Raw genomic sequence first — 24065 nt, forward strand, 5'->3', positions numbered from 1 at the left:
TTACCCATGAATCCAATGTGGCCACTATATGTATCCAATTATCTCCTGGATTGAGAACAAGTCCACAGATCATAATAATAAATAAAAAAAAAGGAAAAGGGGTGATTCAGACTAGCTGCACAGTATTGGGGAGGTATATAGGGTTGGATCTGAAGGAAATGTTGTGGGAACCTTTTATATTTAATGTTTTCTTTAATGACGTTGAAGAAGGCATTCCCTTGAGAAAATACACATCTTTTGCAGATGATGCTGTAAAAAGGGTGAAACACAAATGAGAAAAGCATATACAAATCTCAAGAAGTCTCTCTCAAAGGTAGATAACAGAATGAGGTTCATCTCGGGAAAATACACACCAACAGTAACAACACATTTGGGAAAGAATAATCCACAACACAGATATTCCAGCAGTGAGTGGGCGAGTTCTAGCCAGAATGCCGAGCAGGGGAAGGGTTGGAAAAGTCAGCACTTGCAACGTGACACTCTAGAAAAACAGACAAGCACTGTTTGAGCTAGTGTATACACCACTAACTCTAGCTTACATGGAATGAGAGCAAAAGGCCTTAATATCTAACACTCAAACTCACTGATATTCCTTAAGACGTTATTTGTGGGCATTTCCACTACTTGATATTTGTTTTTTTTTAATTTTTTTTTCAACGTTTATTTATTTATTTGGGACAGAGAGAGACAGAGCATGAACGGGGGAGGGGCAGAGAGAGAGGGAGACACAGAATCGGAAACAGGCTCCAGGCTCTGAGCCATCAGCCCAGAGCCCGACGCGGGGCTCGAGCTCACGGACCGCGAGATCGTGACCTGGCTGAAGTCGGACGCTCAACCGACTCTGCCACCCAGGCGCCCCTCCACTACTTGATATTTGTAAACATTAAACACCAAAGAAATTATTCCAGAGGTTATACAATATGAAGGAAATACCACAACTAGTATTGAGGTAGAGCAAAAAGACAGTAGGGACTCCTCTTTTTGAGGCAAGGTATTTTAAAATTGTCCAAATATATCATTGTGATGACTAAGAATGAGGAAATATCAGGTGTAGACCTTGTTTCCCTTTTGCTGCCGGATTAAGGAGGACCTGATGAAAATTAATGAAACCAAGAAATAAATGATGTCTAAGGATGGTTTAAAATTTGACCATCAATTGATAAAACCATAAAACCATTTATAATGGTTTATTAAATTAGCAAATGCTAAATAACCAGAAGTTTCTTGGGGGTATGTAATATCTTTGAATATGCCTGGTGCCTCCACCAAAAAAAAAAAAAAAGGAAATATCCAATTAGAATATAAAAACTACACCAAGCACTAAATTGATTCTCAAAATACATTAATGTATTACTGATTACATAGTAAACATATCAGGATAGTCACCAAGTACTAAGGTTATTACTAGAAAAGAACTAAGGTTATTACCAATGCTATGTGCAAGTCTTGGTCACTAGATTGTACTACTTTATTCAATCCAAGTAAACTGGTATTTCAGCAACAGTATTTAAATTTGACATAATAACTCATTATTAAAGAGTTACAGAGCCCTTTCCAATTCCAAACACAATGTTAAAGGTTTCTATTTAGGGAAGCGAGCCCGTGAGGGCAGCACTGGGAGCTCCTATTAAGAAGAAATTATGTAGGAGTTTACAGAGGAGAGTCTGTCATAAACTATACAAATAAAAGCCAGAAGTTCAATATTGACCTATACCTGACAAATCAATTGACTATATGAAAGTCTCTTTGATACAGTTCATTATTGGACGCTGCCGTCCAATACTATCTTGGGCTCAGTTTAACAAACATTTTATGAGAGTTTTTTACAAGGCAGACACTGTGTTAAAATTAGAGATACAGTGGGGCCCCTGGGTGGCTCAGTCGATTGAGCGTCCGACTTCAGCTCAGGTCATGATCTCGCAGTCCATGAGTTCAAGCCCCACTTCGGACTCTGTGCTGACAGCTCAGAGCCTGGAGCCTGCTTCGGATTCTGTGTCTCCCTCTCTCTCTGCCCATCCCCTGCTCGTGCTCTCTCTGTCTGTCTCTCAAAAATGAATAAATGTTTTTAAAAAAATTTTTTTTTAATTAGAGATTCAGAACGATCAAAATATGGTCACTGTCCTCACCACAGAGAATTCCAACCCAGACAGGTGAGGGCTGTGAAAGAGATCAGGACAGGGTGCAGTGTGAGAGGCAAAGACAGACTCCTCAGCCAGGGCAGGGAAGTGGGAGATGGAGAGGTGGAGGTCAGGGAAGGGTCAGTTGGGAGAGGGGATACCTAAGTTTGGACGAAACGATCTGCGAATTTTCATCGCATTAAGAACAAATGTAAAACAAAGATCATTGCTCATGTTAAGAGCACATACTAAAACAATATATATAGAAGCTACAATAGAGGCTTGATTATTATTCAAACAGATTGTCCTAAGAGACAAAATTCTTGGAATTTGCCCAGACTCGTGCCAAAGCATATTGTTCAAAATGAGATTAAATTTACCATACTCTTATCTCCAAAGAAAGTGATAGATTGGATGCTTAATGTACAGTGCTAATTTAGAAACATGTCAGAAGCCAGACAGTCTCCCTATTCTTTTAGAAGTAATTCCATAGAATTTAATCAGAGCTTATCGATCAGATGAGCTTCCATTTGCATATGCCTTCTCTCCACAGTCAATGCGGTCTGCAGTGTTGCACAGGCAAAATCTGTTTCTGCTTCTTTCAATTTGATTTGGCAACAACTCTAGAGGTCCCCAAAAGTTCCATACAGTTCCAACAGTTGTTGCTGAACACTTAAATTGCTTAGGAATAGGTATTTGCAGTTTGTTTTACCTCCATGATTGTCTTAAAAATCCATTGTATCAAAAATGTTTTTTAAAAGTCCTTGAGTCCTCCTCCATGACTGGTAACACATTCAGAAGAAATGCTGTCAGTTTCCACACAGTGGTTCCATGTGTTAGGATGAGCACTGATTTCCAGAACCTTTGTGGTGAAAGGAACCGTTGAGAACCGCTTAGTCAAATCCCTTCATCTTATCCCTGTGGCCCCATGAAGTCAAATGGGCTGCCCACATCGAGGCAGCAAGATACTGTGGTGCCAGGATAGACGGGCTTAGTCTCCGTTTTCCAAGGTCAGGGTCTCTGACATCTTGAACGTTAGTGTACATGCAGATCTCTTGGGGATCTTGTTAAAAACGCAGATTCTTAGTTAGCAGTTATAAACTGGGGGCCTGGAATTCTGCATTTCTACTAACGAGATCCCAGGAGATGCTGGTGCCATTCGTCCGTGAGCCACACTTTGAATAATAATGTTTCACCCTAAGAAAATGTATCTGAGGATAAACATTACCACAAGAATAGTCCTGGTGCAGATACAGCTGATAGTTCCAAAAAAGATTGGCATATTTTAAGCATATCTAGTGTTAGTGTACCAAGTATCCATGTCATTTTATGATAGAGATAAACCACCATGCCATAGGCCAATTCCCTAGGAAACATCACCTTAGAAGTTCGTACTAATTAGAAAATTGATTGGATAAGATTTTTGATCTGCATCGCCTCCTTGTCCTGTGCCTTCTCATCCCCAAACTGGCATCCAAGATGCATAAGTGACAATTTTCTATAAATGCATTCCTTTTCTTAAGCGACTCATGATTCTTCAACTATATGTTCATTTTATGATCCTTACTTAAATCAATGCACTGCTTACCTCAAATGGTTCTCCCCCTTCTGCACCTCTACCCCCCAATACACACACACACACACACACACACACACACATGCATACAGTGTTCACATGTCTTCTACCATGTTCATTGTATGAAACAAGTGGATTACTGTGTGATCAATAAGAGAATTATAATTGTTATCAATAATGCCAACAGGTAAGAGAAAATGGTCATTGTAGAATATGCCCTTAATTCTGGAGTACCTACTTAATCGTAGGCTATGTCCATGTGGATTTTAGTCCTTGTTCAGAAACAAATACACAAACAAAAATCCTGTATATTTCAGAAGTCATTATGTTAAATACATTATATGAAAAATAGATTTCCATGCATTTTCCTTATATATCTGTGAAGACATTCTTATTGAAGCATGTGACATCTTTATGAAAAAATGACCCAGCTTCACAGGCTATCATTCTTATTTCTGTATTTCTCTAGGTAGATCTTCCTCTATTCACTGCTGCAAAAATATTCTAACCAAAGAAACCAATTCAATTATATAGATAGATAGAATTTGTTCAAATTTTATATATATATCTATGTGTGTGTGTGTATGTGTGTGTGTGTGTGTGTGTGTGTATAAAGTGTTTTGAAGAGTTAAAAGGGCTGTATCAATATAAGATATTCATTGTTAAGTTTATTGATAATACCAGTGATCATAATTATATTTAAGTTACACAAGAACTCATAGTAATAAAAATCCAGAACTTTAGTATTTTATCTTGCAGGCCATTCTTCATGAAATAGAATTAGATATACCAAATCACTTGATAACACTTTTTTGGCATGGAATTTGGTTTTAAGGGGAATGAGAAAAATATCCTTGGTTTTATTCACATTGCTTTGATGCCAAAAAGATAATATTTATTCTTATTTACTATGGAGAAGAAAGGGCCGGTCATGTGTAAATCATGAGGTATGTGCTGTCACAACCACATTTTATTAGGGGCTTTGCATGATAGTTATGGTATAGATGAACTATGGATAGTAACCATGACTGTGGTTGTTGAGCATCTATAAGCTAATTTGCTTCCTAGAACCTTTTGATGGCCCTCTTGACTAGAGCATGTTACTGCGTAAAATGGATCCAATATGAAATGCTTTCATTACTGGTATAATAGCAACAAAAACAGCACCTAGAAAGGACTTCCATATTTAGGCACATCCCCACTGCATGACCTTACAAACGATATTTATTATATCAAGATTCTAGAATTTGGATAGGTGAATGTATGTGAGTAAAACGAAAATTTGATGCAGTTTAAAAATAGTTTCACCTTAAATGCGAAATGACACCTATTAAGTACTACAGTAGAACCACCCTTTGAATTTTAAAAATGCTTTTGTCTTTGAGGATCACTGGATGAAGTGAAGTTTGTGCTAATAAATGTCTGCTTCTTTCTGTCTTTCAGTATTAAAAAGGAGACCTAATTTGTCATACCTTTAAAAAAAATAAGGCATATAGTTTTTCTGGTCAGTAATCACTGGAGTGTGTAAGCGCTTGACTTCTATTGTAGTTTGATGATTGAACTTACAACATAAAGGTACCTATGAAAGCACAAAATTGAGTGTCTATAAAGGGAAAAGCTCAGGACCCTTTAAATAATAAAAGATTATGGATGGAACCATGCAAGACCTTATCAAAACTAGTGTTTTAACAAGATAGGAGTCCTTGCTCAGTGGCAGATAAGGAAATGCCAGAGGGAAAGTGACTTAGCTACACAGGCCTTGCCAGCCCTATGTAACTTGTCAACCTCCCTGGGAGTTAAATTTCATCTATCATTAAATGCCTTATGAAGACTGAAGCAAACAACAACAAAAATATGTGCCCCGCAGTTTCCATGGAACATGGTTTTCTAAATGTGTTCTTTTCCTTTTCTTTATGTTGTTCAGCCACCAGGTCATTGTAGGAATCTCCATATTCCATAGGAGGAAAATTGCCAGTCTGAAAATTCAGTGTCTTTAGCGTTCTATTGCTTATCACATTTTTGCCCTCTAGGTGCCAACCTGGATTCACTGGAGCAAGATGTACTGAGAATGTGCCCATGAAAGTCCAAAACCAAGAAAGTATGTTAAAATAATCTGAAATTTGCTTTCTCCCCCAAACTACAGCAACAATTACTACCACTTGGTGCTTTTACAGTTCAGTTGTAACTGATTCCTTTTGTCCTAACGATGGTTTAGCCACTCGGGGCATCAACTCATTCAGTGTGAGTTTGTTTCACTGTCTCTCAGCTTGGGCCCCAAAGATCATAGGGGTGAATTAGAATGACCAGTCCCGATGGCCAGGGATTCTGGTGACCATGGCAGGCAGGCCAACCAAAAACCATTTCTTTCCGGCACTTTTGACCAAAGATGTCCCGTGGAAAACGGAGATAAAGAAACCATCAGATGCGATTTTCAGCGAGTCCCTCTGAAAGAAAGCAGCCACTTCAAATGCTGCCATCTTCCTTTCTGTCATACAAACCCTAGGACCCCATTTTGTGCTGATTTTTAATCCTTTGAGGGAAATGCCAGAGTCTGAAAACCATGGTTAGGACAAAGACTCAGTTCCTGAGGGTGAACTCGCCAAGTTCAGTCAAATGACACTGAAGGAGCTTCTTTCTAGCATATATTCACCTCTTCTCTTTTTCTCTGTTTTTTCTACCATTGTTTTTTGTTTCTTCTCTCAGGTGCCCAAATGAGTTTACTGGTGATCGCTGCCAAAACTACGTAATGGCCAGCTTCTACAGTACGTCCACTCCCTTTCTGTCTCTGCCTGAGTAGGAGCATGCTCAGTCGCTGCCGCTTTCTTGTTGCATCTCCCCTCAGATTTCACCTAGACATAGATGTGTTTTACCAGGTCTAACATTGACTGCCTCTGCCTGTCGCATGAGAACATTAACACAAGCGATTGTATTACTTCCTCTGTTCGTGACTAGTGGGCTCTGAGATACTAATAGGTGTGTGAGGCTCCGGATGCTTCTGAAATGGATACTGAATAATGTGATACAAAATGATAGCCAATATCACACAGTGCAATTATAATAAAAGCATTTAAAAGTCTCACTGTTATTGATAAAATAAAATCATTCTGCTAAACAGTCCATCTTCTTTATAAAATGGCAGCGTCCTGCAAAGGATGTTGCTAAATTGTAATCAGTATGCACTTGAAATGATGGTAAGTTAATTTCGGCTCAGAATGTGTTATTTATAACAAATAAACATGCTAAAAAGAGTTCAGATGTTTCTCTTCATTAACAGTTTGCATTTAGGTGTAAAAAGAGCACTGAGTAGGAAAATTACAAACATTTCACAGCAAATGAGATATCCTGGCTTCTCTTTATGTTGCTTAGGAAACAGGTGATTCAGGATTAGTTTAAACAATCATTTCTTTATATTTGCATTTCTTTATGCTAGTTTCAATGACAATTTTAGGGACAAATAGGGTTTTTTTGATATTCGTTACTTACTTTGAAATATAATAGTTTGCATCCAGATATATATTTTTAATGCAGAACTGGGAAATTTTGATGGATTTCTATGGCTTCCTGAAGGGTTGAACATCATCCTTAAAAGACCCAATCCACATGTATATAATTTGCACGGGTAACTAGATCATGTCATTTGTCCTTCTGCTGTGAACTGGGCTATCGCTTCTAATTCTGGAGCTTTCAAAGCATTGTATTTAAAATGGATTCCATATAGTTATTCATTGAGATGAAAGGGTGACAATTTTTTTTTCCCCGTGAAAAATCAGATAGTAAATACTTCAGGATTTGCAGGTGATAACCGTCACCTGCACAACCATGAACTCTGCACAAAGCAGCCATAGCCAATGCATAAACTGATAGGCATGGCCGTGTGCTACTAAAACTTTATTCACAAAAGCAGGCAGTGGGCTGGATTTATCAATCCCTGATTCGGATTGTCAGTTGCTCACCCTGAAAAATACTGGACATAGCCGATCAGTGTAAATTCATGTAACACAATGAATAGTGATACGAGCCGGTCATTTGGGGGCCCTCAAAGAATCAGAGATTTACCCTTACTTGTATGCATGCAAAGAATAAGATCCTGTTCCTCCTGTTAACAGTCGTGGAAGAATAAATTTCATGGAAAAGTTAATTTCATATTCATTGAGGGGAGGCCATTTCCATAATATTCAATCATTTATTTAGTGAGGTGGTGCTTATGGCATATTTACACAGGCTACATATCAAAGATTATGTTATTAATCTTTTTAAAGGTAGATAAGATGGAGAATAAAAAATAGAAGAGGAATAGTAGAATTTTACTGAATATTTTAAAGCCATTCCTTTCAGAAATCAGTTTGTATTCAAATAACATAGATTTAGCAAATCATGTGACTGTATAAATATGATAACATATCGTATAATTGAGTGAAAATTCTGAACATGTGTATCACACTTAAATGTTTGGTGTTATACCGAGTTCATTGTGCACTGAAGGCAACGTTAGGGCACTATATAGAGAATCGCATTTTTAAAATGAAGCTATTTCCCCAAATAATGATGCAGTTAGATCTGACAGCAGTAGGCAAAGAAGATGTTTTGAACTTCTATTTTAGGCCATTTTCTTTTTCAGAAGATATTCTTTCAAAATAGCCACTATGTATTTAATCAGAGTGTGATTCCTTAAATAAAATCTTTAGTAAGCTTTCGATCGCACTTTTGGAAGACATTCAAGAAAGCAGCCTTCATATTTACCCTGATGTAACAAAGATTGATAGGAAGTGAATTTATGAGCAGTCTGTGATGACTGTGCGTCAGGGCTCCCTCGGATCTGGAAAAGCAAGAGCTTCCCTTCAGAAACTGCTTTCCAAAGTTGTCTCGCCCAGCGTTAATTTTCTGACCTCTGTAGCTTAAATTTTCAATTTTCGTTTCTGCAGACTCTCATATAGAAGGCAGGAAAATACACTTTGCTGTTTTAAGAACTTTATGTTCAAGTATCAGTGTAGTCTGCACAAAGGATAAAAAATGTTGCCACAGTGGTAATGATTAAACTTTAATTGTTTGTGTTCATAAAGTCTGAAACACATAACATAAATTTTGAAGGAAAAGATATTCCCCAGGTTCAAAGAGAAACGTTTTTTTCGACTTACTAAACCACATTTTGAATGGAAGAATGACATTATAAAAGAATGTACAGCTTTTAAAATGCTTATTAACACATAACTTACATTATTAGGATTTGATGCAGTTTTTCTGGTCAGAGTATTCTATGGGGACATTTATTGATTTATAAAAATGGATTTAAAGTATGAAAGAAAAGAACAAATGTATATTTTATATGGCTTTCTTGAAGGCAGCCATTTGCCTTGAAATAAAACATATTTATAATACTTTCTAGGAAAATATTGTCAAGGTTAGTCAGCTTCAAATTTGACCTACCTTGACAGAGTTCCTACTTTCAAGCATTGTATTGATCATTGTTGGGGGTGGGGGGGGAGAATGTGCATATATAGGCAATTCATAATTGATCCATAGACTTCCTGGGCAGAAAAAAAAAAAAAAAAACACAGCTTCAATAGTTAGAGGCAGTATACAGCAAGTATATCATATATAAACTAATATATAATAATAAGTTATAGAATAGCCCAAATCATAGAATATTTTTACAGAGTACAATTTTAGAACTTTTAGGCATATTGTCAGCATGAGTAATCCCAATAGATCTCCTTAAATGTAATTTTGAATCAGAGGTTACTAGTGCATAAATTACTTGTGTTGATTCTAAATGCTTTAAAAACCATTGAAATTACTAATTTATCCAACGTGTATCTGGATGACAGTAGAATAAAGACACAATCTATGACATAAATTATCATAAATTCTAACTGAGTGTTAGACTTTCTTGTGTGTGTGTTGGTGAATGTGCTTCTGTGCACATGGAAACTTGGGAGTGCGGAGAAAGCCTCCTATTATATTCCAAAAGGCTCAATGGCAATATGGATTTGTATATGTGAAAATAAAAAGTATCTGCATTTGTAAAGGTAAGTCAAAAATGAAAAGTCAGACACTAAATACGTCCCACTTAGCACTGGCATTGACAGAGCTCCTTTAGAAATCTCAGAGGTGCAGAAAGGACTATACATATGTCTTTGATATTGTTTGCATAAGGAGGCCCAAAGTATTAAAGAGTAAAATCTTGAATGTCTTCAGATTTTATCAGAAGCCGTAAATGCATGGATGGATAATTTTGGTAAAAGAAAGTTGTTTAATTGTTCTTTTCTCTGATGCAATTGAAAAATTTAAATTAACCTACAGGTTAATCAGTTCCCTTCAAACAATTATAAAATCCTCAAGCAAAGGAATAGTGAGTCAATATTTAATAGTTTCTAAAGACTCTTAGATTTAAATTAATTTTTTATATTGCTTACTGCACAGCAGGAAATCACATGTAGAAAAGGAAACTAAATTGTTTACAGCAACCTTTGTGTTTTTGAATTATTAATTTAATTTGAAAAATGTAGTGGCGAGACAGAAGTTCAATAGGAAGCGTATGATACATAATGAGCCTAAGCCAACATTAGATTAAATAGAACAGATAGAAAGTAATAACTTCTTCATCAAATGAAAAGTGTTTGTGTATTCTGCTTTTCTTGACTCACAATGAAAGAAATGTAGCCACCAATAGTAAAAATAAATTAGAGCAGTATTTGCTCCAGGTCGAGAATGATGCATGTTTCCTCTGCTTGTTTCCTTGTTAGGGCTTATGGCCAGAAGAGATTCCAATTTTAAGTACCAATTTCCCTTTGAATTATTTGAAATTGGAGCTGCCTGATATGAATGACTTCCCATGAAATGAAATTATAGTTAGGCTCACAGACTTACCTATAAAACTGTAAATGCAGTAATATGTATGCATGGGCATGCTACTAATTTTATTGAAGACTTAACCAAGCTTTCTACGCAACTAATATAGATCATTAGCAGTGTTCATGTAGGCATGGAATAATGATTCTCTGAAAAGAGTTTCTGTAGATATCTCGGCTTTAACCCTTAAATTATTACTGACCGGTAGGAGGAAAAGGCATATGATGGAAGGGGTTCTAGGGAGAAAAACTGAGTCACATCTTCAAGGAAATGTGTAAGGAAATTTATTATCACTTCCTTGGAAAATGAATTCTTATCCTTGGTGTTCCAAAGTTTATATAAAGGAAGCAAATGAGGGGGAAATATTTTGTCAAATTGAGTGTTGCACAGAGACAAGAGAAGTTCGTTTGGATTGGAATAAATTGTTAACTTTTGCTGTGGACATTGTGCAACCAAATCAATCCTGAATCCTGTGGCTTTTAACTTATGATAAGTTTAGGCTATTCACCTGAGTACCCCGGGCCAACCAAGGCAGACTGATCTATTGTCCACACTACCTCTCGTTATTACTGTTACTCAATGTCCTCTCTGATTTATTTTTTAATCTGGGAGCTCCGTTTCCTCAAGAGGTAGAAAGTTTTTAAAGTCTCACTTCTTGGGTATATCCCAGCAGCTTTCAGAGTTTTCCCGGCCATGAATTAGGTAAAAGGAAACCTACATGTGATAAGGGGCCCAAGGTAGATCTCCAGATAAGTCCACTCTCCAAGCTCTTAAACCCTTCTGCTGTTGGCCGACATATTTCCTGGCTCCTTTATTCCACAGGGTCTCCCTGTGGCGCATGTGTTAGTATCATAAGCATTTTGTCAATGAGAAATTAACGTCCAAAGTCACTGAACAGGCAAATGGCAGAGGCAGGACCTGAAAACAGGAGGACTTAAGCACACGACCCTCCTTATTTTCTCCTCTCTACTTGAGGATGCTTTGTCCATGCCCAGACTGATGTTTTTGTGAGAGGAGTACCCCTCAACCACATGTTTTCAAAGTTAAGAGATCGATGCCTTGTCATGTTTCTTGGACCACCGTGGTATCTCTCGAGTCAGTGATCAAGGGAAGAAATGGAGACCTCTGAATCTCCATGTGCCTTCTGCCCTTCCTTCCCATGTGCCTCTCCACCATCCACGCACAAATAAGCAATCCTAAGGGGTCCCCCGCCACCACCAGCACCACCCCCGATAAAATTTGATTAACAGTTTTTGCTTCAGCCTGAAAAGCATCTTTTCTGGAAGGTTTTTGTTTCTATTTTTAATTTGCCCATGTCGCCCATTTCCTCGCTTGAACCTGTGCAGTTTCTGCTAGTCCTTTAGTCTTGAGTCTCTGCACTCACATCTGCCGGGACTGTGGCCTGTGAGCTCACACCTTGGGGTTCCCTCCCGGAACCCTGCGCTCTCATCTGGCCGTCGGAGCTCAGCACCGTGGAGTGATCATCTGATTGGCTCTCTGTTATTTGAGGAAGTAATCCATTGAACTGAGGAGCCCAGGAATTGGATCCTTCTCCCACACAACCCCCTTTTCTTTTTACAATTTGAAAAAACAAGGCATCGAGAGTTATCCTATGCCATGCAGGAGTTCTTCGAAAAAACTAGATGCAGGCTCTGTTCCCCAATTTCGTCTCTGGTTTTTTGGGCAGAAGCATTTGTTGCTTTCTGTGAATGGAACATGTAAGTGGTGGAGAGTGGAGAAGGTTAGGAACAGAGGAGATATATATATATTTTTTAATAACCAAAACAACGAGAAATATGAGAGCATAACTAGCCACAAACTACAAAAACTGTAAATCCAGCATGACAAAATTTTCAGACCTGAGTGCTGTCCTCTTGGCTTCCACCCCTGGCTCTGCCAACCATGTGCCTTTGGGCAAAAAAAATCACCTCCCTGGAACTGCACTTCTGCCTTTTAAAGAGAGGAAGGAAATAATACTGAATGCCTTTCTTTATTATCATAAATACAATATTTCTATTCCCAAATGAGGACAACTTCTCCCTCAGTAAGCTCTTTTAAGGGTTAATAAAGACACGGTGTGCTGGTATTTGCACACCTCTTTAACAAGACGAGTCCCCTACGCGGACTCACGGAGGCGTACCTGAGCACTGCTTGTGTTAACCACCCACCATTCGTCCTGTTCCGTGTGCACGCACAGAGAGCCGTAATAGTCATGTGTAATGTGTTTTGGAGCGCAGTGTATTGCTCTTTTCTGAAACTTGTTTCCTTTCTTTCTTTTTTTTGTCAACTTTCTGCATTGGCAGAGCATCTTGGGATTGAATTTATGGGTATGGACCAATCATCATTCCTTTTAGCCTGCAGAATTTAGAACCTCTGAGCTGAATTCTTTTCCTTTTCTGCTCTTACCTTTCAATTCCTAACTAATTTCCTTTTCCTTCAGAAGGGATCATACAGCTATAACAATGATTTTTCCGCGTCCCATCTATGATTAGTTTACCGAAATGTCACTGAGTGCAGCAGTTTCTAGATTTCCAAACTTCACTTAGAGTTTAAAATCACCTCACCTGCTGCAAATTCACACATGTCCCACGTACCTTGACCCTCTGGATCTGACCATGCTGTTATTTCAGAGCTGGGGTAAGTTGGAGAGGTGTGGAAGGCTATGGGAAGAACCAAACCAGGCCTGAGAACAAAAGAAGCTCTAAATGCATCAACTTAAAAGCACGCCACGTCTTAGGCCGATGGGAACTTGACATACACTGTAAAAATCACCCATTTAATATAGTAACATAGAAAGCCCTGACATTGCAACACATTATTGTAGGCACAGACTGATTTTCTGGGAATGTTCAAGCGCTGCTGTAGTCAACTTCATTATCTTATGAGCAAGGAAATAGAAAACAGAAAGAAAAAAGCCTTGTGCTATTTTCAGTGGAAATTCTAGCACTAATGGAATTAACCTTGAGTCACTAAGATCATCCAGACAAGTAATCAAATAGACATGTTCACACTGTAAACACAAAATATCTCTTAGCAGCATATGAAATTGGGGCATAGTCCCTTTGAAAGCCTTTGTCCTAAATTATTGGAAGCAAGGGCCAGTCCTGGGAGGAGAGGGAAACCATTCTGTCATCCCAGAGGCTCCACAGCGCAGGTACCCGGGTTTTCTGGACAGCACCAGCAGCCCTGGAATGTGGCCATGGGTCAACCAAGCAATGTCCTCATTAACAGAATATCTGATCTCCATGCAGCTGGTGTCAGTGACATCATGCAGTGAGGGCACCCTGTAGCATAACTGCTGCTCTCGTTTGGATGATAACGTCACCATCTATACCTAATATACTTTCCATAATTCGTGGAGAATAAGACTTTTGCAAGTTCTGTCAGTTACAGGTTTAGAAACTCAATTGGTTGACCATTCCTCCTGTAAAAACTCCCAAGAGAAAACGATTCCTGTGATGAGAAAACCCCCACTTATATGTGAGTGGCCCTTTGCAGATCAGAGAATCTCTCCCAAGCGTGAGAATCTCAAGAGGTCCCATGATCAGCATTGGGTGGCAGATTATCTACGTAGAGAGAGAGGGATCTATTCAAGTAACCTCCCTCTGGATAAAAATAGTTCCCCTACTAAAAAGGCTTACAGGCCTTTCCTACAGGGAGAAAACAAATCCATTATCGCCTGCTCCTTTTCCCTAAAGGCATCTTTCTCCCACTTTATCACTTCAGGGTCTAACTAGAATTTAATACTCCTATTCCCAATGAGGTAGGGCAATGGATAGTTCAGATATACGACTTCTCCCTCAGTAAGACCTGAAGGAGCAGTAGAGACACCATATGCTGGTATCTGCACACCTCTTACAGGCAAACGGTCTAAAAGTCTCAGGACAGCCAGTGTACTGAGCCAGAATGTTCCATCCTTAAGGGAAATCAGACCTTAAAGATCAATTGCAATTGAGAAAGACAAGGCTTCTGTCTCTTAGCCTGGCCAGATCAGACAGAAAAACATGCTCGATCTGATTCACTGCAAAGCGTTCAGCCAAACCATAGAGTAAGGACTGGGAAGCGTTTCCATTCATTAAGGCACATCCGCCAACTGGACTGATGGATTCTCTTTTTCAGCGCTGCCTCTAATTTGCTTTTGCCCTATTGACCCTGTCACGCTAGGAAAAAAAAATAATAATAAGGAAAAAGGGGGGGGGGTCAAAAGAACCCATTGTTTTCATTATTGTTCATCAAGTATTTCCCTTTTAACACATTCATAATGTGGGGGTTCCCTGCTCTAGTAAATCATTGGAAAATGGAATAGAAACTGAACTGGGAAACATTTAATGTATTCGGGAAATGCCGTTGTGAATACAGAATCTTAATCCTCTTTCTGTATTCCATGGTCCTTGTCTTTAGTTGGTTCATCTTAGCACTTTGTTTCTTTACCCTTTGGCCTTTACTGAGCTGCCTTTTCATTTCCATGACCAATTTCGCTGGAAAATGCGTGTCTTCCCGTATCACGTAGGGCAGAGTGGTGAATCATCATACCACATTTGCTGACAAACTGAGGTCAGTCTATTCTTTCCTAACGAACAACCGCCGAAAAACTTCTCAACGGAATCCCTGGGAGTAGTGGGATACCTTTTCCCCCTTGGGTCCCTGTATACATCCCATTTTCACGGTTTGCGGATGTAATCTCCCAGCTTTTTCTAAAAATAGAACGTTAAGATGCCAGCGCCACCAAGCCCTCCTCCTTTCAAAAGAAGAAAAAAAGAGAGTGAGCGAAAGAGGGCAGGGTAAAGCAGGGTCAAGGACACGTCTACACTCCTGTTTCCGAACCAACTTATCACACCGGCAGGAACCCTGCCTCCTGTCCCGGGCCCCACCTCTCCTTCTTAGACATAGTGCTAAAAACTGATCCAGATGCCAGGTCAAGGAGGAAGCTCCCGTGGCACCAGCTCACAGATTAACACCTCATAAAATTTGATTCCCTGTCCTGTGGCTGTGGGGGAGGGGAGGCAGCAGACACAGCAATTAACAAAGAAGCATTCACCTTCCACCTCATCATCTGACTTTTGCGGCCAAAGTATGTGCCACCACTCTGTCTCCTGGTTCATTGTTTCCTTGCAATGCACCAGCTGCTTTGCTTTCTAATTGTGGCTTCCACGTGACCGCCAGCCTAGGGTAGGAGTTATGCTGTATGGGTTCACCCTTCCAACTTTACATCCACCTTCTCTTCCCGCCCAGCATTTCCTCCCTCTGGTTTTCTTTTGTTTATTTATTTTTCTTCCCTTAGTATCGGGCATGCTGTGCCAGGGACTTCAGATGGCTCCTTCACTTTCAACCTTGTTTTCCCTCGTACCCGACTTCCTCCCTCTCTCCGTCATTCTGTCAGTCTGTCTGTCCTCTTGGTTTGTTTTTTCCTTCCCACTTCCCACCCTTTTGGTTTGTTTTTGTAGAATTTCTGTAGCATTCTAGTCTTTTACCCGCTGACTTCTATTCTCCTTCTCCTCCTGTTAATAATCAGTGCTCTATTAATTTGATTTGACAATGTTCCTGATCTGTTAACTGGAATTTGATTACCATGGGCTTGGCTTGTAGGAAATGTTTTTTTGTTTAATGGTAAGGTCTACTGAATCACAGAAAATAAAACGCACTTTTTCATTTCGAGAAGACCTTTCTGCGACTTGCCCTCTCTCAGCAGAGAAGAAGGTGTGGTGGCTAAGACTGAGAATGTAAACCAAAAATGTTCCCTAAGGCCCCATGTCGACGTCCAGATAAGAGACCGTCATTTGCACAACATCCTCCAGTTTTTGACCAGCTTATTAATCAATTTGGCAAGTTCCACTTACATTGCTTATTCTACACTGGTTGAGTTCTCTTTCTCAGTGAATATCTTCCAATAAATATAATTAGACTAGTTGGAAACTCAGTTCCTAAGGGATCAGGTTCACCATGAAATCTGCCAATCTCATTAAAAGCCTGACCCACCAACGTATAATCAAATGATCCCTCCCAAAAACCGATTTGCAAATAGAAAGACTTCCATGAATAAGATACTGGTCACATTGGGGGTACAGTGATGCTCTTAACCCAGAGTTCTAAGGGGGTACAGTGATGCTCTTAACCCAAAGTTCTAAGCACCAGACTCCCTTAGTGTAACCTACCTTAGCTAATTTGCCAAGCTGGTCACCACGGCAATGCATTACAATCTATTCCAAGTCGCATATCATGGATGCTAGTGGTTTCTTTACACAGATACATTAGGTGTCTAAGTACAACTGGTGGGGTAATAATTGTCTTTCAAAGGACAAATCTCCATCTTGGCCCAGGACTATCTTACCCACCATATTGGGTTTTCTCTGATACAGTAGGCTGCTACCCCCACCGTGTGGCTTATGTTTACATTTTACAGTTTAATCGTAGGGTTCCTGCCTCAGTTTTGTTGCTAACTACAAGTCAAGCTCATGTTTGCAAATGTCTTTGAGTTTATTTTTTTTAATTTAGAAATGGCTCCTTGTAAAGACCGCCGGAATATAACATAGATGGGAAATAAAAAGAGGCTTGGGAGGGCGGGGGGGGGGAGATGGAGAAGAGGGAGGAGGGGAGGATGGCCCCAGTGATTCCAACCCCAACTCGTTTTATTGGCATTGATTCCTGTTGTCTTTGCAAGATATGGGTTTTTTTTAATTTAATTAAAAACTACAGTTTTGACTAAATAATTATTTTATAATTAATGTTGATGATTTGCCAGTTTAATACATATATACCTGCAGCTTATACGTAAAGTAACTTAATAGTGTAATTTTTTTTTATCGCACATGGCCCCAGCTGGCTTTGCTGTTTATGCTCAAAGTACAATGCAGAGTATGCTGTACCTTAAGTATGTCTGCAAAAGTAATGAATTGTCTCGTATTTACTTTCTTGTGAACATGGACAATGCCAACGCAGCATGCCAACTGTTCAGTTAAGTCCCGGCACGTGTAAGGGGGCCTTGGTGACGTCTGCTCTCATCCCTTTCCAGAAGCGGAGGAGCTCTACCAGAAGAGAGTGCTGACCATCACCGGCATCTGCATCGCCCTGCTTGTGGTCGGCATCATGTGTGTGGTGGCATACTGCAAAACCAAGTAAAGCTTCCTCCTCCGTGCCTCTCTCCCCTTCACGCAGAGACAGCCTAGCCGGCGGGGCTTTGCACAAAACAGATTCAACGGCCTGGTCTTGAGAAGGGGGAGTGGGGAGGCAGGGGGATGTTTCTTCTCATGTTTCTCCCCAGAATAATCTCTCTGGAGGACCTTTTCTAATCACATAACTAGAAAGCTCTGCCTGTTTGTGCGAAAATGTTCAGAAGATTTCTGGTCATTGACCACGGCCCGTGATCAAAAGGGGTGGAGGGACGGGCCTGTGGGGCACATGCGTGTGCGTGTGGACGTGCACCACATCCTGAGAGGACAGCAGTCGGTGACCAAGGCGCACTTGTCCTATCCCTGCTGAGGACGTGTTCTGCTTTGCACTCAGACTTAGGAGATAAAGGAAACATTTGGTGGTGTTGGGAATGCAGGTTTTTAAAGACATCATTGGGATTGATTTTCTGTTCCATCTAATGAGCTTACTGGTTCAAATGCTCTCAAATCGTGAGATGTACAAAAGGAATCTCATGGGAGGAAAATCAAGCAAATCTTGCTTTGAAAGAATTAGAGAAAACACTAAAGCAGATGTGTGTTCACTGTGTCTGGCCCTTGAAGCTGGGTCCCTATGAACAAACACAATTACCGTGTGGCATGAAGTCCCTTCACTTTTCTCTCTTACGTAGAATATCCACTTAAAGTAGGAAATAATGTTAACAGTTTTGTTTTGTTTTGGTGCTTCATCACATAAACTCCCTTGCCAAAACTAGTCATGGGGATATTATCATGGCCTGAATGTTGCATGGAAGAACAAAGACAATATGCTTTTATACCATAAAATTAAGGGCATGGATGGCATTTCCTTAATACCCCAGGGTTTTGTTTAAAAATTTTGTAATGTTTATTTATTTTTGAGAGAGAGACAGACAGAGACAGAGCACGAGCAGGGGAGGGACAGAGAGAGAGAGATACAGAATCCGAAGCAGGCTCCAGGCGCTGAGCTATTAGAACAGAGACCAACGTGGGGCTCAAACTCACGAACTATGAGAGCCACCCAGGCGCCCCAGTACCCCAGGATTTAATGGGTTGACAGAATTGAGTGATAGAGATAAGCCTTACTAGAATCTACCTTATGAATCCTACTAGATTCAACTTCAATATTTCAATACTCATTGCCTAGTTACACAAAAAAAGCGTTACCGGAGTGAGATCATGTTATAACTGCGCTAAATCTACTGGCAAAATATGTACCTGTCTGCGCTCATGTACAATGCTATACATGCTCACACACTGTGTATGAGCACAGATTCAAAATTAACTGCATTTCCTTAAGAGACCCACAGACAAAATTATACATGAAATCAGAATCAGCCTCGTCAATTGCACGGCACAAATTGTTACCTAAGACAAATGACCATGTGTAAGACTTAGGCAAAGATGGATTGATGACCAAAGTTGGGGTTTGAGCCAAATATCAACTCGATGTATCTTCTCCTTTTTTTTTTTTCTTATCTCTCAGCAGTCCGGTTCAATTTCTGTAAGAATCCCACCCAACTTCTTAAATCTATTTACTAAGAATGTGGGATTCCACTTCTGTCCATAGGCAGACTCTGAGATGGAGTGATACACCCTCTCCTGTCACCACCACTAATCTCCTACCTGAGTTACATGTTGGTAGTATAAAAAATTGACTGTACCAAATAACAGAAAAAAATAATAAATGCTCCCTCTTTTTCATATCCAGGAAACAACGGAAAAAGCTGCATGACCGGCTTCGGCAGAGTCTTCGGTCTGAGCGAAACAACATGGTGAACATAGCAAACGGGCCTCACCACCCCAACCCACCCCCGAGAACGTCCAGCTGGTGAATGTATGTTGACTCTGGCCAGTGGAAAAGCTGAGCGTCTCTCCTCTGTTCAGGCACCTTGAAGTTTATTTTCTAAAGCTCTTAGGCTCTTAGCTACTGCCATTAATCACCACAGCTTCCAGGAATCCAGGGTTTCTCCAGGAGAAAAGGATGGGAACATTTTTTAAAGTGAATTTGGTTCCTGTAACACCAGCACATTTCCCCTTACAAAGTGTTCATTAAGGGGTTGGCATAATAATATTGGGTTTGTTCTGCAGGGAGACGAGGACCGGAAGGAAGGAAAGAAAAACAGAAAGAAAAATTATGAAATGAATGATACAAGAATCAGGGGGAAATATTTTATTTTATTTTATTTTTATGATTTGGAAATGAAGGCTATTCCAGTCTATAACTGATTAGTGCTAATAACTGAGCTAAGGGCTTTAGACTCATTTTTATTAGAGGCATTTCCCAGCGCCCGATGATTTACTGATTCTGACTTACCAAGGGAAAAATTAGGGCGTGGAAGGGCCAAGTGACTTATCAAACTCGCTCTCAGTGGCAAAACTGAAAGAACGATGCCTCCTCTTCCCTGACTCTTTCTATAGGATGTCAAACCCTCCAGAGGAAATAGATCCTCAATCACTCAAACATTCTGTTTAAAATTTACCAAGCACTAGGCTTTTAGATAGAAATAGGTCATACATTCTGAAGAGTCTTTAGATACAATCTTTCCAGCCTCCTAGAGCCGGACTCAGCTTTCCTGCCTTTTGGAGTGTTTCTCCATATTTTTTGCACCATAATTTTTTCCTGTTCACTTCATTTCCCTCTGATGCGTGGCTTTTTGTAGGCAAAGCTTGAAGACTACATTCAGTACCACTCTCTATCCTATAGGAAAATGTGTCTTTTGTTTGGAGCAAATCTATCCTAGAATCCTGTTCAGCCTTGGTGGTTACTACCAGCAAGACCTGTAGCGAAGACCTTCCAGGGACAGAGGAAAGGCTGATATATTAGTATATTTTGCTGCTTTCCTCCCCCCGCCAGTGTTCACTGGAATGTTCTACACAGTTGATAAATGCATTCACTACATACAGGCACACCTCCAATCTGTCACTGTGTCTAAGTGGCTGCGTGATTCCAATTATGTCTTGGGCTGTGTTGCTTTAGGCTTTAATCTGTCTAAACCCTGTTTCCTCATGATGACAACAGGCCTAAAAATAATACCTACTTCAGAAAGTTCTGTGAGCATTAAATAAGACAATCCATATAAAACACTTAGCCCAGTGACATTCAGTGAGTGTTCAATAATTGTTAAGTATCATTTTCATTAGATTCACTAAGGTTACATTGCTTTTCAAGGACCAAGAGTGAAATGGTACACAGACTAGGAAGAGCTCATTATTTATGACATCACCATCTTTGCCTTAAAACAAGCTAACTTTACATCCCAGAAAGAGCCACACGGAATAATAGCCTTTCCGCTAAAAGAACCAGCCAGAGTTTCAAACATCACTCGAGCTGTATATTTTGGGGGTTTCCGTAAACACATCAGGTTCTTTTAAAGCCCACAGCCCATTGCTTATAAAGTGCCCATTTCAACTGAGAATATTCCTTTACATGCCTTTTTCTGTTATTTTACTCAATGTGGTGTCTTTAAAAGACAACTTCAAAGTGTGCTTCTTTCATTGACTGCAGTGGATATTGAATCTACTGAAGTAATAGCTAGGGTGATTTGGTGATGAAAATAAAGTAGGATCTATTTGCACCATGGATATGCCCCCTATACGTTATGTGCTTTGTCAAGATGTGTGATCTCGACAGCTTCTGTACGTCCTTCAGATCGCTTGGTGGCTGTGTTAGTCTTACCACTGATAAGTTAAAAATTTCAGTGATATCATTAGGGCAACATGGGCGCTGGGAAACTGAAAAAGAAAGGTAGATCCCAAATGCAGATATTGTAAAAAAAACAAAAAAACAAAAAACTTCCTCCACTGACTTGAAACTTGAAATAAGACAAACCATCTCTACGTTTTTGTTTCAGTCAACTATCTGTTCATCTTCTTTCACTTATAACAACGATGACAAAAATGGATATCGGGCAGAGATTTGTATTGAATTCCAGTCACATTTTCAGTTGGAAATAAGATAGAAGGAATAGGTCTGTTTCTGATAATATGCAGTTAAGACTATAGAATCTATGCCGCGTGCACATCCAAAGGATAATTTATTAATTTCATTTTATTGAATTTAAAGGCCATGTAGCCAGGGTATGACTTGCCATCTGACCATTGGAGAAATGGAATTTATTAGGAAGCATATGTACTTAGAATAGATTTGTGTGTGTGATGCTGATGTTACTGTTTTGATTAATATGAATCTTCAAGTTGTGTCTCTTTGTTTATCCAGCAATACGTCTCTAAAAACGTCATCTCTAGTGAGCATATTGTTGAGAGAGAAGCGGAGACATCTTTCTCGACCAGTCACTATACCTCTACAGCTCACCACTCCACCACTGTCACTCAGACTCCTAGTCACAGGTATGAGAAGGAAAAATAAAATTATAAGGCACTCCTCCAAGAGTAAATTTGTATATATTGCCTTTTGCTGTCACTGCCGAAGAAAGGAACAGGAGATACTCACTTATGACGCAGGGACACACGGTTAAATGTATGGTTTAGGACAAAAACAGACTTTGGACATCAACTGGCTCTGCCATTTAATTGCTGTTTAAATTTGAGCCTCAAGTTTTTCATTACTGAAAATGAAAAGAATGCCTACTCACAGGATCTTCGTTCCCCATTTTAGAGATTGTCTTTACTCAGGCCCGACCCCTCACTGAATTGCTACAGTGGAAAAAGTCTGGCTTAGATGCTCTATAATGCTTAAAAGTTGGCTTCTTCCAATGATTGGGTTGCCTTTGGAAATGCACGTGCGAACTGGTTTAATAACTGAACTCTAAATTCTCAGATGTCTTGCTGATCCAGTTCATGCTACCAAGGGCAACACTGGACTGCAAAATGCAGCTCACAGGCCAAGTATTTCCTTAACGTAAGATGCTTAAGAACAGAGAGATTGTACGAATACATAGTACATAGCGACATTTGGAAAATAATGTGTCAAATGGGTGAGCAAATACATAAGCTGTATCCTTACAAAGCCATTCTAAATCCTTGCTAGAGCGAGTATCTTTCTGACGATTCTATTCTGAGACAAGTAATGTTGTAGTGAACTGCCGATACACCAATAATTTGAAATAGTTACCAGATCACGTCCTTTCATTTCCATTTTGGCATGTAATTAAGAAATGCATAAGTATATCTCTTCGCCTCTCACGTTTCCCCTCTAGCTGGAGTAATGGGCACACTGAAAGCATCATTTCGGAAAGCCACTCTGTAATCATGATGTCATCAGTAGAGAACAGTAGGCACAGCAGCCCCTCTGGGGGCCCAAGAGGACGACTTAATGGCGTGGGAGGCCCTCGCGAGTGTAACAGCTTCCTCAGGCATGCCAGAGAAACCCCTGACTCCTACCGAGACTCTCCTCATAGTGAAAGGTAAACCCCAAGGGCACAGCTACTGCAGAGGAGAAAGAGACGCAGTAGGGGAATCCCCGTGAGCACCTGCGGTCTCACCTACGGAAATCTACTCTAATGAGAATAAGGGGCAGCAGTTGCCTGTGCTAGGAGTTTCCTAGCTGAGGAAGTCATCTTTTTGTCTGAGCTCACTTCTCCTGAGCTTCTCGCGTCATCCCAGCGGCTGACAGGCAGCAGACCCTTAAAGAGCGGGAACGATTTGATGTGGAAGGTGCGGCAAACCTGGAGTTCCTAGCTCTGGCCTTAGGCTCAGACCCACCCGGGATCTCAGTTTTCTCGGCTGTAACTTTAGAGAGATGGCACCAATGGTTGATAAGGACCCTTTCTGTAATTCTAATTTGCCAGTTACCCAAACTCTGGTCGAGCTGCTCTCGTGTTCTCGTGTGCTAACTCTTTCTTACCTTCCAGCCTCGGTTAAATCAAATCAAGGGCTGTGTCACTGCTGACTGTCGTGGGGAATGACCGCTTGTGTTCCACCACATAGTATCCCTTTTATGAAATTCGAAGAAGGGATGAATAAATAAATGTTTTGTCTGCTGTGTCTGGCAGTCTTCACAGCTGGTTTCCAAACCAATATTGCTTTTGACATCGTCCTTTATTCCAGAATGTTTTGGCTTTCTTCTGGGGATCTCGGATTGGGCTGGGGGAGTTACACACAAGGTAAAATAAAGAGTAGAAGAAAGCAAACTAAGAGATGCTTACTAGGGATACTGAATTCATAGGTTCTCTTTATTCATTTTCACTTAAATTGGGAGAGTTATATCCAACCAGCATTGGCAGCATATCAGTACGCTATTGCTTGTTTGTTTGCAAACCCAAAATGGTGTCCTTTGTTTGTTTATATCACCATCTCAGTGTGATCTTTGACCACTTGCTGAAAGGTTTATGTGATGTTGCCTTGGTACGTGTCCATACCTATTTGGTAGTTACATGGGCGGAGATAACTCTGATAGACTCTGTCCACTCATGGACTGAC

At 40.1% G+C, this 24065-nt stretch overlaps 1 protein-coding gene across 1 annotated transcript in view; it reads left to right on the forward strand.

The window, feature by feature from the left end:
• Positions 1–24065, forward strand: part of NRG1 (neuregulin 1) — a 1121130-nt gene that overhangs the window by 1091069 nt on the left and 5996 nt on the right. The window contains 7 exon segments of the mRNA XM_043561070.1: positions 6397–6455; positions 12846–12869; positions 17552–17654; positions 19396–19499; positions 19502–19521; positions 21904–22034; positions 22844–23050. Of these exon segments, the coding sequence (XP_043417005.1) occupies positions 6397–6455; positions 12846–12869; positions 17552–17654; positions 19396–19499; positions 19502–19521; positions 21904–22034; positions 22844–23050 (648 nt within the window).

Source organism: Prionailurus bengalensis, chromosome B1 (assembly GCF_016509475.1).
Source record: "Prionailurus bengalensis isolate Pbe53 chromosome B1, Fcat_Pben_1.1_paternal_pri, whole genome shotgun sequence".
NCBI lineage: Eukaryota > Metazoa > Chordata > Mammalia > Carnivora > Felidae > Prionailurus > Prionailurus bengalensis.